This window comes from Apteryx mantelli, chromosome 14 (genome assembly GCF_036417845.1).
Source record: "Apteryx mantelli isolate bAptMan1 chromosome 14, bAptMan1.hap1, whole genome shotgun sequence".
Classification (NCBI taxonomy): domain Eukaryota; kingdom Metazoa; phylum Chordata; class Aves; order Apterygiformes; family Apterygidae; genus Apteryx; species Apteryx mantelli.
The window spans coordinates 1,643,369-1,661,087 of record NC_089991.1 but is presented as its reverse complement, the minus strand read 5'-3'; the positions used below and the strand labels follow the sequence as shown (position 1 = coordinate 1,661,087).

General features: G+C 53.1%; 1 protein-coding gene across 3 annotated transcripts in view; it reads left to right on the top strand.

Moving 5' to 3' along the window:
• Positions 1-17,719, top strand: part of ARHGAP26 (Rho GTPase activating protein 26) — a 165,617-nt gene that overhangs the window by 130,127 nt on the left and 17,771 nt on the right. For all 3 annotated transcript variants that reach the window (XM_067305020.1, XM_067305019.1, XM_067305021.1), the window contains one exon: positions 2,738-2,891. In XM_067305020.1, the coding sequence (XP_067161121.1) occupies positions 2,738-2,891 (154 nt within the window). The remainder of the gene's footprint in view (positions 1-2,737; positions 2,892-17,719) is intronic.

Here is a 17,719-nt window from a genome sequence, read left to right as displayed (position 1 = left end):
ACAGTTCCAGCTTCAAACTCATTACCTGCTGCTGGAGCTGGGTGTAAAATATAGGCCAATAAATATCTTTAAATTTGGCACTCCAGGGAAATCACTCTTGTTTATGAGCTTTCCTGACTTGGTTTAAGGAAAGCATGGCTTTTTGTTTGATCCCCGCATGACTCAAAGCTAAAGAGTTTGTTTGGCTTTTTCCTTTTGACATGCCAAAAAGTGGCAAGTTGGAAACCTTGGTTGGGCAAAAAAATCCTGATCCGAGTGGCCTGCTTATAACTAAGTAAATCATAGGAACAAAGGAGGAGACAGAGAAGTGTAAATCATATTTGCTCCTTTGTTAGCTTATTGGAGATCAAGATTAACGAAATGCAATTTCAGGAATCTATTGACGTAATTAACGTGTCTTTGACTGGGTAATCTTTGGAAGATGAGCTCACCCATGCAGGCTTAGGTTTCAGACTGGATGCAAGGAGCAAGCAGTGGGACAAGTTGCCCAGAGAGGTTGTGCAACCTCCATCCTTGGAGATTTTCAAGACCAAACTGCCCTGAGCAGCCTCATCGGCCTCATAGCTGGCACTGCTTGGAGCAGTGGGAGCTCTTCCCTTGGAGGGTGGGAAGAACCGGCTTCTCTTCCCAGCGCTACCGTTAACTAGCGTAGCCGTGACTTCTGGCAGGTCGTTTTGAGTTCCCTGATCCTTTATTCACTTTTTTCAACCTGTCTAATGTAATTTAGCCATCAAGCTAGTTGGAGATAAAGTCTGTTTCTTCTTATGGGTTTGTGCCGTTCAGCCTTAATTAATCGAGCCTTTCAGGACTATTATGCAATGCGTGTGTGAATAATGAGGCAGCCGTGTTGAGACTGATCGGCTTCTCCGGCGCGGTTTCGCCGACGGAGGCGACACGCGACCCTCCGGCACAGCGCGTCGGCAGCAGCGAGACGTAGCGCGGACGCGGGAGCAGCTCGGATCTGCTCTGCAGCCCCCGTCGTACCGGCTGCAAGAGGAGGATGAGACTGCAAACCAAATCATAGCAAAACCCTCTTCTCTGCCTTCCTTCTCCGTCCCTGGGCATCTCCCTGCCCAGGCTGAGGTTTAGCCCTCGCTCGCTGTCATCCAGCCCTCTGGTTTTGCCCAGGCGCAGGGCAGATTCAGGGACTCCAGCGAATGGACGTGACAAGGAGCGTTAGACTTGGCTTTTCTCCCCGGCATCTGCAGACCTTTTGCTAATGTAATCTTTTACCTTCGAAGCAGTGATAAAGAGTTTACACCGTGCCGCGCTCCTCTGTGCCTGGGACAGCACTACTCCTTTGTTATTTTACAGAAATGTAGGGGATTTTTTTCTGCTGTATATTCGGGATTAGCTTTTTATATAACCAGGAGTTCCCCTTATCCTGGCGTTTCGCTTAATTCCTTCATTAAATGTGTGCAGCATGTGGAGGAGCATTAAATATTTTCCTCCTAAGGCAAGCAGAGTAGTACGATTCGAAGGGATGGAGAACAGGGGATTCCCTGCTGCTGTGTGCTTTTTAGTAGTAGTTCAATCATATTACTGTACGAAGGAAAAATCATTTCTTTGAGAGATTTATCATTAAAGTAGGACTCGTTGTGATTTCCAGCAGGTACCTATCTGTCATGAAAGCATCACTGCGGAAGTGGCAGTTTTCTCCCGTAGGACGGTTTTCCATGCCGTCAGCGATGTTAATTGCTTCTCACAATTACAATTACTGCTTATAGGGAAAAGGCATCTTATGAGAATGAATTAATGTGTTTTTAGGAAATCCGGTGCAGAGCTGAGAAGGAAGCCCAAGCTGCAGACACCGGTTTGGGATGCGTGATGTTTTCACGCTTAGTTGCTGAAGTCGCAGAAATGAGGGAGAAATCTCTCAATAGGCTGCGATCAAGTGAAACGAGAACCTCTAAGAAACCTCTGAGCCGTCAGATGTGGTGCTAGGGTTTCCCTCCGGCTGAGGGCAGGCAAACTCTTCCCCGGCACCTCCAACCGCAGCGGGAGCTGCAGGGGAAGCAGACGCGAAGGTGCCTTTTCAGCTCAGATAAGGAGCCGAGTTTCTGAGACCCAGGTAATACGTGTCTCAGAAGAGGAAAGCTAAGATTAGAGCAGGGTGGAGACACCTTCCCCTCCTTCCTGCCCCCTGCTTTTAAGGATAGCGCTTTTTGATTACAAACCAGGCCAGGAAGGATCGCTAGCAGTTGATGTAAAGTCCCAGGCTGAAGCATGTTTTGCTGAGAAACACTTTAACTAGGTGATCTGTCCCTTTCTTGCTCTAAAATGTTATCCGACTCCATCACGCTGGCACGTTCCGTCCCTCGGTAGCTCATTTCAGTGACAGAAAAATTCATTCTTGTATATAGTTTGCATTTTAATTTTTTTTCAGGTTATGTGGTACTTATGAAGTCTTTGGGAATGTAAAATATTAATGACTTGAGAAAAATCAATGTCTTCTTACCAGAAGAGTTACTCATTTAAAATGTACCTGCACCTAAAAAAAAAAAAAAAAAAAAGTAGTTGCTATTTCTTATAGTTTAAAGTATAATATATGTGAAAACACGACTGTAAACTAACTGCCTGTCCTCTGGGAACTGCTGCGGTGCTGCCCTATTTATATAAGGGCAAGGATTATTAATAGGAATGCTTCACGTCTTGCAGCAGTATGTTCTTTAGCGTTTGATTTAGTGGCAGCTATATGTGAGGTGTGACGATTCTTGTTTGTCTGGTGTTTTTTTAGAGGAGAACAGGAACAGTATCATCAACTCCAGCCTGGAATCCGTCATATCCTCGAACGTAAACAGCTTCCTCAACTCCAACAGTGCTCCGCAGCCCAACCTGAACTCAAGTGATCTCGAACTAGAAGTAATTAAACCCAACAGGCCAAATTCACTGTAAGTACAGCGGTAATTAGTGTTTTATAGACTTTCCATCCTTAATCTTTAATCAGGTCTGTTTCTTACTCTGAATCAGAGCAGTTTGTTGGAGAATACAATTTAACATTTTAATTTTTAATTGGAGCCTGGTATGTGTTCTGCATTTTTAACTCGGTCCAAGTGGTGGAATTAGTTACTGTCGGTTATATTTGCTGGCTAGTTTCAGCTCTGATGATTTTGTCCATGTGGAATATTTTTCAAGCAGAACTTCACATTGCTGTTTGAACTGTTTGACCCAGCTGGTGATAACTCCAGCAAACACAAAAGACTTTTCTTCTCGGTTAAATTCTATGACTGTTGTCAGTACAGTTGATCTCCAGCCAAATTTGTGCCATTGCTTCTGCTATTGCTTCCTTCATCTGGAAAGTTCAAGGGAAAAAATAGCGACCTTAGCAATGACTCCCTGGGGACGGCTGAGTTATTTATGAAGTCCCCCGAACCGCCACGGCTGAGCTCTCGCACCAATGGTCGCCTCTGCCGAGGGGAATTTCCTTCCTTTCGCCTCTCTGCTGGGCCCGATAGCATTTTCCCACAGAGCCTCCCCTTCTCGCGCACGTGAAGATCTGCTCAGATCTCCAGGAGCTGTTGCAGCGTTTGCAAGCCTCAGCCGATATTCCCCCCGCGCTCCCAGCTCCTGTAGCTCGGCCGCGAGGAGCCCTGCCGGAGCCAAGGCAGTTCGCGGCTCTGCCCTATCCGGTGACCTCCGCAATTAGGAGAGACCTCCCTTCCCACCCCCTCCGACCCTCCCGAGGCTTCAAAACCTTCAGATTCCCACCCAGCCCTAGCAGGGACCTCTAGTCCCTTGGGAGCGAACGGGCAAAATCCTGCGCTAGCCGGGGAAAATCCTGCTTTGGCTTTGCCCTGCCAACAGCGGCAGCCTTGGGAGAGGCGGCGAGTGGTGCCGGAGCCGGAGCTGGTGCGGTTGGTGCAACCTGCTGCTGGTGCCTCGGCTGCCCGCGGGGGCCTCAGTTTTTTGGGGGGGGGGTCGGGGGTGCCGTGCGGGGGAACCTGCCGCCCCGCGCGGTGGCGGCTTAGCCGCGCGCTCGCAGCGCTCCGACGGGCAGGCGGGTCCCGCCGTGACCTCGCGGGAGGCGTTTGCCGGATGCGCGGCGCTTCGGATTCCACGAGTCGCCTCTTGCTGCTCGTTCCTGCCTTAAAGAAAGCCGTGCGGAGGAGGAGCGGAGTAAATCAGTCAGCCGCGTGGGGCTGCGGTGCCGGGGGCACGTCGGCGTTGCCCAAGGATTAGCGCGCGGGTTGAGCGTGGTGCCGCTCGCTCGCCGCCCGTCACGGGGCCTCGGCAATTTTGCGGAGCGGTTACTGGAACGGCATCGCCAGCTCCTAGGACTCTGACAGTATTTGTGGTATTTGGTGCTTCTCCTTAAATCCTGTTATTCTGCGATAATTTTTACACAGTCAGAACAAACAAGTTTTCAGTCCATATTGAGATAAAGACTGAAAAGTGAATCTTAAAGTGTGTACTGCTAGAAAGCAAATATTTTCTTCTCTATACCCCAATTATTTAAAGCCAGTATCTTTAAATTTAAGCCAATCTTTCAAGGAGGAGCAGTGAAGTGTCTGGCCTTGTTTTACTCTTTTTAAACACTATGCATTGATGTCACTCACTGCAACCAGTCTGTGCCGGTTACCCGCAAACACAAGTTTGTGCTCCGCATGAACCAATTTTGTTGTCCTCGTTCTTATCTGCATTGCTGTTGTTTTTACTGTTTGCTGAAATGCATTAGTCTGTCTTAAAATATTTGCTTTTAACCTAATTTGCAGTCCCATGAAAATTTTATCGCTAAATTTTCGTCAGCAATACCGTAGTTGTTAAACATACGCTGATCGGTTTCATTTATTTATTTATTTATAGCTGGCTGATACCAGCTAATTGTGTTTAATCTTTGCTCTGAATTTGGGGTGAACTGGAGAGAACATTGTGTGCAGCAGGCTGGCTTGCTTGCTTACTGCAGGAAAAGGAACATATATTTTTAAACGTGTAAGGGTTTTGGGTGCGTGCTCTTCGTTTCCGTACAAAGCGTGCGCAATGGATGGCCATTAGGATGATTTTGCTCTGTTCAGAGCGCGCTGGCTGCTCGCTGCCGTTGCACTTATTTCCAGCGAGGCTTTTTATAGCAGCATTTCACCGAGGCCGCTTTTGCACCTCTTCCCAGCTGCTCGCCTTGCTTTGCTCGCCGACGTGCGTGGGTAGGGGAAACGTTGCCTGAGCTGGTTTTTGCATCGCTGCTGCTGCTCCTGCGCGTCCCGGAGCGCCGGCGTGCAAGGAGAGCTCGCTCGGGCTGCGTGCGCTGTGCGTGCCGGCGAGGCAGCCGGACCCCTGGCGCAAACGCACGAGAAAGGGGCTGCTTCGGCCTCGGCGCGGTCCCGCGATGCTGCGGGCTGCGGCTGCACCGGGAGCCCCAGCCTGATCCTGCAGCCGGAGCTGGTTCCCGGTTGCTCGCGCAGCCGGTGCACGGCTTCTCGGCGCTGCCCCTATCCCGAGGGCTTCGTCGTCGTCATCACTCTGTGGTGGCATGCAAATAACAGCTGTAGAGAGCCCTTGCTGTTTTTTTAACCAGCTGGGTAACCTGGGCGTTGCAGTAAGTCCTGGGCAGCTCTGCAAACCGCAATCAGTCCTTGCACAGCAGTAGCAGATAACGCGCGTTTCTAGGACTCCTCTGTAATTACCCGACCTGCAATTAGGGCCTATGGCAACGGAGGGGTCCCAGGTACCTTCCTCGTCCCGCCCCTTCAGGCGCTCTCCTGGCTTCTCCGCGAGTCCTCCGAGACCCATCCTTGAGTCCTGCCTCCTGAGTTTGTTTGCTTTTCTTGCATTCTTCCCCGATTCCTATGATTTTTCAGCCAGGCGCCCAGGCCGTCGTGTGTCAGGACCCTTTCAGAAATAATTAGCTGTCCCTAGGTGCTTGCCCGCGAGTTGATCGACGTGCTGAGTCAGAGAGCCGACCTTCAGCCAAAACTCAGCCGCTCCGCAGCTGGGAGCCGTGAAACTCCGGGGGCGAGGAGGTCCGGGAGCCTCGCTTCCTGCCGTGGAAGGAAACGAAAATTCTGGTGCCTTCGGTTGCTGATGCTGCTCTGTCGCTTAGTCCGGACTGAATTTGTCTCGACGCCCCCGCGCTCGCTCCTCCCCTCGCTGGGCGCCGCGGGGGCGATTTTTCCTCCCCGGCACCCCGGCTCTCCTCCGCGCTCCCGGACGGGACAAAACGCGCCCTGATGAATAAAGCAAATTTCTCCCCTTTTACTCTCTCGCTCACAAACATGCACGTTAAAGGTCATTTTCTGTTGACAGAAATGAGGTCTCCACCAGAGGCTTTAATTACCTGCCAAAACCGGGTGGTTTCGCAGTGGCTTGTCCGCAGCCCCGGGACGACGGGAGAAGTTTGGCATATAAACAAGGCCTGATTAAGGTCGGCTCGTGGCTGTTTGAGGCACTGCTGCGGCAGCGTCTCAAGGCTGCCCGAGCTCTGGTTTAAAAAAAGATGCGGGAAGGCTGGCGCTTCCCTCGCGCTCCGCGGGAGCAGGGCTGGCGCCCCCCCCCCCCCCCCCCCCCCCCCCCCGTGCCCTGCGGCTCGTCCCGCGGCCCCGCGGCGGCATCGCTATTTCGGTTTGGGTCGGGGCTCTGCCACTTCCTTTCTCCGTGTGTAATTGCAGCCTTCCCCCCCCTCCCCCCCCAATTTTATTCCACCTCTTTTTGGATCCTTTGCAAAGGTGATGGCAGACGTGGTGTGGAAGTGGCACATGATGTGCCTCTTTCTTACCGTTTTAAAAATAAAATACTGCTTTGAAATCTTTGCTTATTATGTTGTCTCCTGGTATCGGTGAGTTATCCATTAGTGGCTTTGTGTCACCTTCTCGTATGTACGACAAAGCATGTACAGCATGACATCTAAGTGGAAAATGCATTTTTTCTGTCGGTCACAATGTACCGAGAGCCAAACTCGGATTTGTGGTCAGAAAAAGCTTCAGCGTTTTGTCGCTGCAGAGTAGCGTCCACGTTCCCTGTGCTCTTGGCCCCCCGCTCGGGACGCTGGGGAGCAGAAGGACACCCCGCAGAGCGGCCTGGAGCGGGTTTGTCGCCGTTGCAGGGTTGCATGCCGTGGTGTTTAGGTCCCGTTCAGCTCAGTGGCTTTCCCCGTGGAGCGGTGGGACATCTTGACTGGGAACCACAGCTTGGAAAAATCCCATCTCTGCTGCCCTGTGGCCTCCAGCTTTCTGCTCCGCGTGAAGGCGCATTGCCTCCAGGCCTTCCACATGCAGACCTCGAAAAACGCAGGCAACTGGAGCTTAGCACAAACTGTCTCAGAACCAGCCCCTCCTTCGCATGCTTGCGGAAACCGGAGTGGAGGCTGTCCCACCACGTTTGCAAGCCCCTAAGGCGGATCCGCTCATCGCGGAGTTGCTCCTCTTCCCTCCCTGCTCTGCAGCCGCGCGCCTGTCACCAGCGGGAGGCAGGCGAGAAGCCCCGGGTGGGCACCGAGGGCCACCACCATGTCCTCGCGTGGCCACCTCCGACCTCTGCTCCCCCTCCTGCCTTGGCGGTTGCACGAACCCCGGGACCACCGAGCTGTAGCTCGTCGCTCGCCTCCTCCCCGCGGACCGCGGCTGCGTTCGGTGCGTCGGTTCTTCCCGTGAGCGCTTGGTGCGGTGTCCAAACACCCGTCTTCGCACGTTGCGTTTCGTGGCTTCTCGCTGCACGGGAGAGACCTGTGGCGCCGCTACTTAATTTCTGCAAAAGCACTTTTAGGTGTTGTCATGAAAGGAATTGTGCAGTTTTGAAGTCTATGCTGCTTATTAAGCTAAAAACTGATGTTCTTGTTGAAATAAAACTGTGAAACTCCTCTTGAGCTCAGTGGGAAAGATGTTAAGGACTGCAAGTTTGGGAGATTTCTTGTTTTCACTATGCCGCAGTGAGCACGGACGCATTCAAAGGTTGCTTTAAAATAACTAATGCTAAAAAGTTTGAACATTCTCTGTGAAATTTGAGACGTTTGTGCGTGGTTTCTTTTACAAAAGCCTTTCAGCAGACTGTTAAGTGCTCGCGGGTTCTTCAGTCCTGCTCCTGGTTCTTAAATCGTCCAAGCATCTGCGCGCTGCTTTTCCCAGGCTTCTGCGTGCCATAAGGGCTTGAGGGTTTCTGCAGAGGAGGAGCACAGCAGGCCGGCGTCCGAAGCGCTCTTCCCGGCTCTCCGGTATCGCCCATGCCTGCGTGTTATGGGGAACCCAGGGACTTCCAGCTTTGCCTTCCCTGGATCTCGAACCCCCTTCGCCAGCCCGGGGAGAAATTGTTTTCCTCCGGGGTGAAGGTTCTTCCTCCCTAGCAACCAATCAGCATTTTACTATGGGAATGCATTTATTTATTAGGGCTGGTTTTATTTTTATGGAAAAACTGCTCTGGGCGGCAGTTGTACCGGGTGAGTCAGCAGGATTGCTGTCCCACGCCGCGGCCGGGGCAGGGCACGGCACGGCACGGCACAGCGCGCGGGCCGCCTGCCTCACCCGCTGCAGCCCCAAGGACGGCGCCGCTCTCTTAAAGCGCTGGCTTTCTTCGCCCTCGCCGTTGCAGAAAGCGTCTTCCGTAGAAAACACGGCAAAATAAAAAACAGGGAGTGGTGATTTTCTAGCAGAGGCACATACTTCAGCTGAGAAAGGGGGAAATTTGCAGACTGAAGTGTGTGATCACTAGAAGCATGCACTATATTTAAAATAGCATTTTTTAAAAATCCTTAAAGACAAGCAGCGTGCCGTGGCGGCTGCGCAGCGCGAACCTGCCCGCGCAGCCCTGGCGCGGAAGACGTCCGTGCAGAGAACCTGCGGGAGCCGCTTCCTGGCTGCTCGCCGCCAAAGGCTGCCTTGCAGCCTGCGCTTTGCCTGCTGCCTGCTTTGGGCTTCTTGCTCCCTGGTGTTCATCTGTTGGCCCCCTCCGCGTTATCCAGAGACCTGGGCTGCGCTCGGAGCTGCACGGACCGGCAGGAGGGGCCCGGCGGGTTCCAGTCGGAGCTGAGGCCGCGTCAGATGGGCTTGCTGCAAACACAGAGAGATCATGTTACGCGGCCTCGCTAGAATCACCTTGCAGTGCTTAAAATAGGCATAACACCTTGATCTTAAACTAGCCTTCGGCGAATGCTGTCGGTACGCTGGCAAGCTTTCTGCCCATGGGCTGCGGGCAGCTTCCGGCGGCCTGTTACAGCTGTTTGCAAAGCTGCACGATTAATGCATTGCAGTTTGTAAAATAATAAACAGGGGCCAAAGCACGCCGGCCGCGGCAGATGGAGGAGCTAGGGTTTCAGTCGCTCCTCTCCGCGCACGACTGTTTTGAAGCGAGGGTGGGGTCGGATGCTTTTTAGCTGGGTAACTAGACGAGCTGGATTTTTGCCTTGCAGCTTTGCTGTGTGAGGTCGTGTGTACTCTTGAAAGTACGAATGCGCACGCGGGGTCCGCAGCGCGTCTCCGCTCTCCTTTCCGAGGGGCGGTCGGCGTCCTGGCGGCACGTGCCAGGCGGGGAGCACCCCGGCGTGCGGGTGGCACCGGCGATGCTCGCTGCGGTCCCCCCGGGCGTTTTGCTCCAACCTCTAGCAATGCCCGTCCTCGATGTCCCGCGGCGTGAGCCTTGCAGCCCTTGCACGTCTCTCGGAGCGCGATGGCAACCACTGGGATGAAAACTCGGCCGCCGTTGGGCGCCCGGCAAGCGGGACCCCAATACGAGAGGTGGACGCTTCTTTGGGGGCAAAGTCCTTGGCCAGGGCTTTGCAGCGACATGGTGGCTCTGAGTGTTTCTTTTTCCCCCCCTCGCTGCTGCTTTACCTTTTTGCCACCACCAGAAGCCAATTCCGTTCCTTCCGATCCCGTGACGCCGGCATCACGCCGGGGCCATGCCTGCGGCCCGTGGGAGCCTCCGAGCAGCTCCCCGTGACGGGGTCCCGGCACCCTCGCCGAGGCACGCTGGTTGACCCCTGAAGCTGCGGGACGCCCGTTTCCTCCGCTGGGATACTGTTTAGGACAGTTCCTGGAGGCCAGAACTTCACATTTCTTGTCTGCCCCCGTGTCAGGATACTCCGGGAGGAGCTGCCCCTTTCGGCTCGGGGAGCTTCTCGCCCCCGACCTGGAAGTCCCGGCGGTCGTGCTTATTTCCTCGCCTGCTGCAAACATGGGCTCGGCGCCTCCGGGCTGAGCCTTGGGAGAAAAGCAGCCGAGCGGGAGCCGCGGCTGGGGTCGGATCGGGATCGTCGTCGTCCGCAGGCAGTGCTGCCCGCACCCGGCAGGCAGGAGGGTTGGCGTTTCTCTGCGGGGCAGGACTCGAGTCGGTGCTGCTAGCGGATGTCTCCAGAAATAGCAGGCGCGGTGTCCTCGGGCCGGCGGGTGGCAGCCGGCACAGGGTGGCACGGGGTCGCCTTCCTGCGCTTGGTCCGCTTTGCTGGCAATCCGAGGAATTACCCCCCCGGCACTGCTTTGCCAGGGCTTCCTCCGGGCGGTGGAGGCAGCCGCTCGCACGCGAGGACGTGCCGGAGATAGGGTCGCCTTGGGGCCTCTGCAGCCCTGGTTTGCCTGCCCTTGTGCATACGTGATACATCCTTAAATTCAGCGCCTTTTCTTCCCTCTCTCAGAGGAAATGCGCCTCGTGCAGCGCGTACAACAGCTGCGGGACGACTGTCTCCTCCTGCGATCCTGCAGCCGAGGGGTGGAACTTTATTGACGCTTTATGGATGACTTAATTCAGCATTTCCCAGCTTTGGAGTACATGACTTGGCAGTCCTAAAGTCTCTTTAACACGGGGTCGGTTTGTGTGCCGGCACGCGTGTCAGCGCTGTGATTGCAGATCAGCTCCTTTCGAAAACGGACGCATTTACCAATTGCTCTTGGAACTGGCTTTTTACATCCACACCAAGGCAAAAATAATGAACGCCAAAAGGAAAATCAGTCGAAGAAGGAAATATCGTCTGTTGCTCCCTCAAAATTACACATTATCGTGTTTATTTCCTTGCTTGCTTGTTTTTAAGGAACCTAAAGGTAGCAATTTTTTAAGGTCTTGCAGAGCTGCGAGAGCCTCGCGCAGTGGAGCCTCCCCGGGTGGCCGTTCCCGTGCTCACCTGCAGCGTGAAATGCATCCGAAAAGCATCCCTAACCTCGGATGAAACGAGCTGCACCCCGGGTCGCTGATCCTCCGAGTGGCCCAGGCCCCCCAGATGCTGCTTACCACGGCAAGCACCGCCTGGGAGAACTTGGAGGCAGTTTTACCTCCTGCATTTAATTGGGTCTGCGCTACGAGCCGGCGGACGCTGTACTAGCCCTCCGGGGCCGAGCCAGCGCCGCGGCCGGGCTGCTCGGCGTTTGGGGCGCGCACGTTAACGCAGCCAGGCCTGATGGGCGGTGAGGGGCACCCCGTCGCCTGCCCCCCGCTCTGGGTTGGTGCCGCTCCTGTCCGGGCATCCTGCGGGAGCGGCGACCGTCCCGCTGCTTCCGGACCGTCTTTGCCCTGGGGACTCGGGCTTCAGGGAAATAATAGCTTTGGGAAACTTGGATTTTGTCATCGCGTGGCTATTTGCATTTTGTTTTGTTTTGTTATTGACCAAGTATGGCTGTTTCTTGCCCTCAATGGGTGTGGAAAGGGATGAGGAGCAGATCTAAGGTCTAGCGGTCATGAAAAAAAAATAGCCCCGTTAATACAAGGCAGCGAGGCTGTTCCCATGTGCTTCTGATTTACGGGGCCGGAATAAATGTGCATTGCGCGTCCCAGCTAAAACCCGAGCAGCGTTTCTTCTTTCCTTCCCCAAAATTAAAGGCCTGAGAGAAGCCTCTGCGGTAGCAGGTTTGCAGGATGGGCTGGCTGGGGGGCCGCGGCGCGGGCGCGAGGGCAGCCGCCGGCGGTCGTGGTGCTCCGGGGAGGAGCGGGGTCGGCGCGCGCCGTGCCCGCCTGTCCCCCCTCGCCCGGCCCGCTGCGCGGCGGCGATGCAGGACGCACCTTGCTCTCCGCATCCGCTTCCGCACTGCTGGGATTGGCAGGATATCTTGGCGGTGTAGGTGGATGGGCGCCAGCAGCGGGAGCGTGCTCCCGTGAACACTCGTTCCAAAGGGAGCGTCGCTTCGGGAGACGGGCTTTTTTGGATGCTTTTCTGCCGTTGCTGCAGAGATAAAATTAAAGATTCACCTTTTTGCCTTCCTGAACTAGCATCTCCTAAGCATTTTGCTCCTTTCTGAAATCCTTCACGATCCCAAATTTGTGCCTAGTGGCAAATGTAGCATTGTGAATGCATCGGATAAGGCAGTATTTTTTGGAATAAATAATCTCATAAAAATGCAAACAGCTTCAATAATTATCAGTGGTAATACACGTAAGCAAAAACAAACACAAGGAAAGGTAAATAGACCTTCCAGTGCTGCTTGTTTGTGAGATTTCCTTGCGGAGTTTGTCGCTTTTTCCACTTTGAAAAATAACTACATAAACATGACACAACCTTGTTTTCCTGTGCTTACACAGAATGCAGGCATCTGCAGCAAAAATAAATTGTTTATTTTTTTTTCCCCTCTCGTGGAGACATCAGTGCCAGGAGAGATGTGAACCTTTACTGCGCCGTGCTCCGTCAGGCTAGTTATCGTGAGAACAAGCCCTGCGTGCGTCGGGAGCCGCGTCGCTGCGCTGCGAGCAGGGAGGCTGGCCAGGTGACGGGACACTGGAATCTGCTGCCGATCAGAAAGTCGGAAGGAAAGTGTCTTGATTTCTGGGTGCCGCGTAAAGTCGGCAGCCAGAATAAATTGATTTTGTTTGCGGAAAACCCCTCTAAAGGCGCGCTGCTCGAGCGTTCCTAGGGCGCTGCAGAAGCCTGGCCACCCTCGCCGGCCAGATGCTTTGGGGTAGCTGCTGCGGGGCGGCGCAGGCAGCCTCCTCCGTAAGCCGCTTCCGCTCACCAAAGTGGGAGAAAGCTGAGCTCAAGAGCAGATATATTTTCATATAAAATGCAGTAATAGAAAACAGTTGTCAACCTATGCAGTCCTACCAAAATAGGGCTTTTTGGTGGCCACAGAGTTAACCCGTGATTACTGTCAGCGATGAGCTTCACGTCTGCTGACTGCTGTAACAAAATATTGTAATTTCTGCCTTTTTGGTTCAGTCAGCCACATTTTAGTTTGGTTTGGTTTCTTTACAGATACTTGTGATATTTTATATCCGGCTTCTCGCTGGGCACGAAGAGGCAGCGCGGCCAAGGTGGTTGGTCACAGCAGAGGTGGTCGGCGGCGGCAGGGCAGCGTGGCCGCGCTGCCCCCTCCTCCGCGCCGGGGCTGCATCCTCACCGCCAGCCCTTCCCCGTCCTGCAGACCCAGCACGGAGCGCTGCAGCGACAGCTGCGGAGGAGTATTTAATTTCCAGCTAGGAAAATGTCCCGTTGCAGCTAAAGTTAGTAGTGCCGTCAGTAATGCTAGATGAACGGCCGGGGTTGCGAGCCGTGAAATGAAACCGGTTAGTCTTGAAAGGGAGATTCGCGTTAGTCGCTGCTGCATTTTTCACACCTTTAAGATGTGAATGATGGTGGTTAATGTTTAACTGTCATATTCGCCAGATACCATCTTGCTGACTTGGAAGAAAAGATCTGAAATCCTTGCCGGCTGAACACTTCTGCTCTGTATAACGAGGAGGGAAACGACGTCATCGCGTGTGATAAATGCAGGGCCTGGCGCCGAGTCCTGCTCCGTGGCCCCAGTCCTCAGGAGCTCTGTGGGAACCATCAGAGTATAAATCTTTGGCAACTTCCACCCCAAATGCCTCTCCCTCTTCTCCTCCCTCTTCCACTGCCCGTTGTCGCCTTCTGCCAAGATTTCACAGATAATTCTCATATTAACTCCCAAGTCCGTCTAGGCTTGAGCCTTCAGCTTTGAACCAGCCTGATGGTGGGATCCAGAACAGCCGTTCCAAAAATAGCAGTATTGGGTTTCATTTTTCCGTTTCTGGCTTACGGGTCCAATTTACACACTTTAAAAATTTGATGGCGTTTCCCGCCAGTGCTGTCACACGTGGGGCCTGGGGGTCCAGCTCGAAGCGGGGCCGTGTCCTTGCTGTCTTCCGCATCGCTGGGCGTAGCACAGTTAACTGGCTCGTCCAGGCAGGCAACGCAGCAGCTCGTTCGCTCCCAACCTTGCACGGTTTTGCAAGGAAACCAGGAGCAATAGTGCTATAGGCACCGGTGGCTCCGGGAGCGAATTCCTCTCCCCAGCACGCTGCCGCATGTGGGTGGCACGGAGAGGTGCACATGCCGCTGAACAGCCAGCTTCTTTATCGTTCTTTTGTTTCTTAAAGACGTCCCTCCTCTTCGCCTGGTTCTAGGAAAGTCATCTGGAAGAAGGCTGCGGTTCAGGCAGCAGCTTTTCCGCCTTGGCGGGATGAGATGGGCGCCGCGGTGTCTGGGCACGGGAAAGGCTCAGCCTCGGAGCAGGGAGAAGCTGGGAGGGTTTTGAGCTTCCGTTTCTTGCCATGCACCAGCATTTCCTGGAGGTCAGGCTTACAGATTAGCAGATTTTTGAAAGACTCCCTTCCCTTTAATCAGATGATGCAAGCGAAGTGCAGACCTGAAGCACTTTGTGATTTCGCGCGTTATATTTTCCATATAGGCATATTACCCCTGTGCCATTTTAGAAGGATGAATTGGGCTCGGGAGACAGGAACCCCGTAATGTTTTTCAAATGAAGAGTTACCTATAGATGAACGCACAGCCAGGTGGAGACCGGTGGCCGGAGGACCTGCCCGGCACACCGTCGTGGGAGCTGGCCGCTGCGGCGGCACGGGGAGGTCGTGTGCGGACGGCCCTGGCTCTCAACTCCTCTGCTCGGGACGGGCTCGGTGTGATTCGGCCGGGTGTCCCCAGCCCGGGAGGTGAGCTGCGGCGGGGGGAAGCGCCTTCCCGCGGGTGCAGGCTCGCGCAGCCGCTTGCTGTGCTCGTCCGTCCCACGTCCTCCCGGAGCAGCCGGTGGCGGTGAGAAAGGAGCCCTCAGCCTACGAGACCTTCTGCGGTTCCTCGCTCTTTCATTCACTTGCAAAGGCTTTTGTGGCTTTTGTAACTGATTTCTTTCATTCATTTTATTCACAGTCTTGGAGAAAAATAGCAATTAGAGGTGCAGAAGGCACGTGAGTTAGTGCTGCCCTCCTCCTGCCTTCCCTCCTGCCACGTTGGGAACGTCTCTGTGAAACGCTATCTCTGGGACGTTTGCTTAACACGTTTTCTTGCCTATCAGGTACTCCTGTCCTTGGGAAACCTGTACGCTTACCCGCTCTCCTCCCTTCACAGTGTTCAGCCCCACTTTTAATTTGGGAAAAGACCAGGAAATTGTACTTGGCTTTCGTACGGACGTGGGGTCACGGCGTCCAGAAGGGCCCTGGGTGGTTCTCTTCTCCTCTGAGAGCGTTTATCAGCCCCTTCGGCTGTAATTAATCGGCGGGTGATTAAAGCGCCGAAAGCCTGGTGTGTATGTACATCACCATTAGATGACACACAGCGAGTCGCAAGCAATCATCTGCTCGGCAGCAGACAAATGTCTCGTACCAGAGCACGTCTGTGCCGGACCGTGCGGCCACGTAAAGCACAGCACAGACCTCGAAACGTCGGGCTTTTAGCCTAATCTGGATTTTAATAACAAAGGCCAGTCTCCAGGGGTGGGTCTTAGGATATCATTAAACAAAAAAATGGCATTTCTAAAGGATTAGGTAAAAAAAATCTCTTAATCATAGCTCATCAGGGAAAGCTTTATCTAAATTTCTTTTTAAAAGCAGCGGACCTCGTCGGGCTGCAGTTGCACGCTGTGCCTGGGGCCGGGGAAGTCGGGGGCGCCTGGACGGGCACAGCGGCCGCGCGGTGCCCACCCCTGCTGCCGTGCAAGAGAATCGAGCGAAAACCTCTGCCTCCGCAGAGGCAGCTTTAAGGAAATGTTTCACTGCAGGCAGCTGGCGGTATATAGTTGTTTCAGCTTTCCCTGCCTTGCTCTCTCCTGCCGTGGCTGGTCGGGGGTTTGCATCTCTTCTGGCTCTTCATGGAGATGCGGGGAGGTGCTGGATTGCTCGCCGCAACGGGAAGGAGCTCCTGGGACCCCATAACGAATTTGCAGATAATATTGTCTGAAGGGGGAGAGGTTTCTCAGACGTGGAAACTGCAATCTCAGTAGCTATAAAACTTTGCTCTGGGGGTCCTGCAATGCTTTTCCAGTTTCTCTGAGCTCTTGTTGCTGCTCAGCCACGTGCCCCGCTGTGCTGGGTATTGATCTGGGAAGGAAGAGTGTGGCGTGTGGTGCAGATTTGGGGTGAGGTTTAGCCCAAACACGCAAGGTTTCCTCTGCTGTTTGGAATCACAGGAAATATTAAAACCTTACGAGAGCAACATTAGACACACCGCAGCAGAAACAGCGTGTCGGATTTTGTGCTAAGAAGCAAAACAAGTGAGCCGTAGAGTCTCATCGCATGCATGTTGCAACGGCCGCGCTTCGGCGCTGCAGGACGGATGGGGGCCGTGGGTAGTGCTGAATTTCCCCAGCAAAAAGGCAGGTCCCACAGCTGGCAGACTGAGCTTCGTGCTGCAGATCATCGACGGGAGCGACAGGATGTCGTGGCCGTTCTCTGCCGGCGCGGGTCTCTGGGCCAGGCAGGGGGATTTAGGCATACGGCTTTTCTGCAGAGCGTCGCGTTTTGTATTTTAGCCGTGGGGTTGCCTTTGTGTCCAGGAGGATTAGAGATTGTTTACAGTTTAAAACAGAAACCAGACATCCCCTTGTTTTCTTATTTGAGAAAAGATCCTAAAATTCCCAGTCTGTTGCTTGGATTATTCCAGATGACATAATATTCAAAGTAGCTTATGACTTATTTATTACTTGGTGAAGGCTGTTATACAGCATTTCTTTTTTTTTATAAAGCAGCTTTAACTTGGGAGCCCAAGATTGTGCCTGCAGCGCGAAAACTCCATCGCTTGAGTGACTCAAGGGGCTGGCGAACGTTTTTAAACTCAGTTCATGAAAATTGCAAGCAGCATACTCAGTAGACTCCACAGATAAATAGACTTGCAGCTTAGTAGCTGATGGCAATACATTCAAAAATTGTATATATATGCCTATATGTGTATGTATACCTTTCATAAGTCTTTCCTGTGTTGGGTTTAAGTAATCCTGGATTGATTTTAGATGCATTTTTATGCTACCATGAGGTATTTTAAGATACATGAAGAAGAAAGATGCTTGTAGGCCACAAGACCAACGATCTTGTTCTGGGAGGGCAGAGGGAAATTACAAACTTGCATTTGAGGGAGAGATATTTAAGGCTCTTTGGTCAAAAGGAGAAGTCCAGCACCAGAAAGGTCCCCAGCTTCGCCCGGCTCCACTGTTCGGGGCTGTTGCTTTGGGCTCACAGAGGGGAAAGGCTGAAGATGGGTGATTTAGCTGGTTTTCTACTGTGGGAGCTTTTCATATGCCCCAGAGTTTGGCATAACAACTTTTTAAAGCTTTAGCTCTCTTTCACTCTTTATTTGGCTCTTGGTCTAGAATCTTTCCACAAATTAAACTTGAAAATTAAGCCAAATATTCTAATAAAGTCTCCAATTTTGTGGCTAACCCCATGCGAACTATCAGTCATAGGTCAAAATATTTTCTACGCATCCATCCATTAAAACAAAGATAATTTGTCAGGTTAAGTGCTCTTCTTACTAACGTGATCAGAAACTTCTCTTCCTTTCCTCAGCAGGAATAAATTATGTGGTTGCTTTGGATCTGCTTCTTTGGAGTTCACTTACCTGCGTTTCTTCGGACGTGAT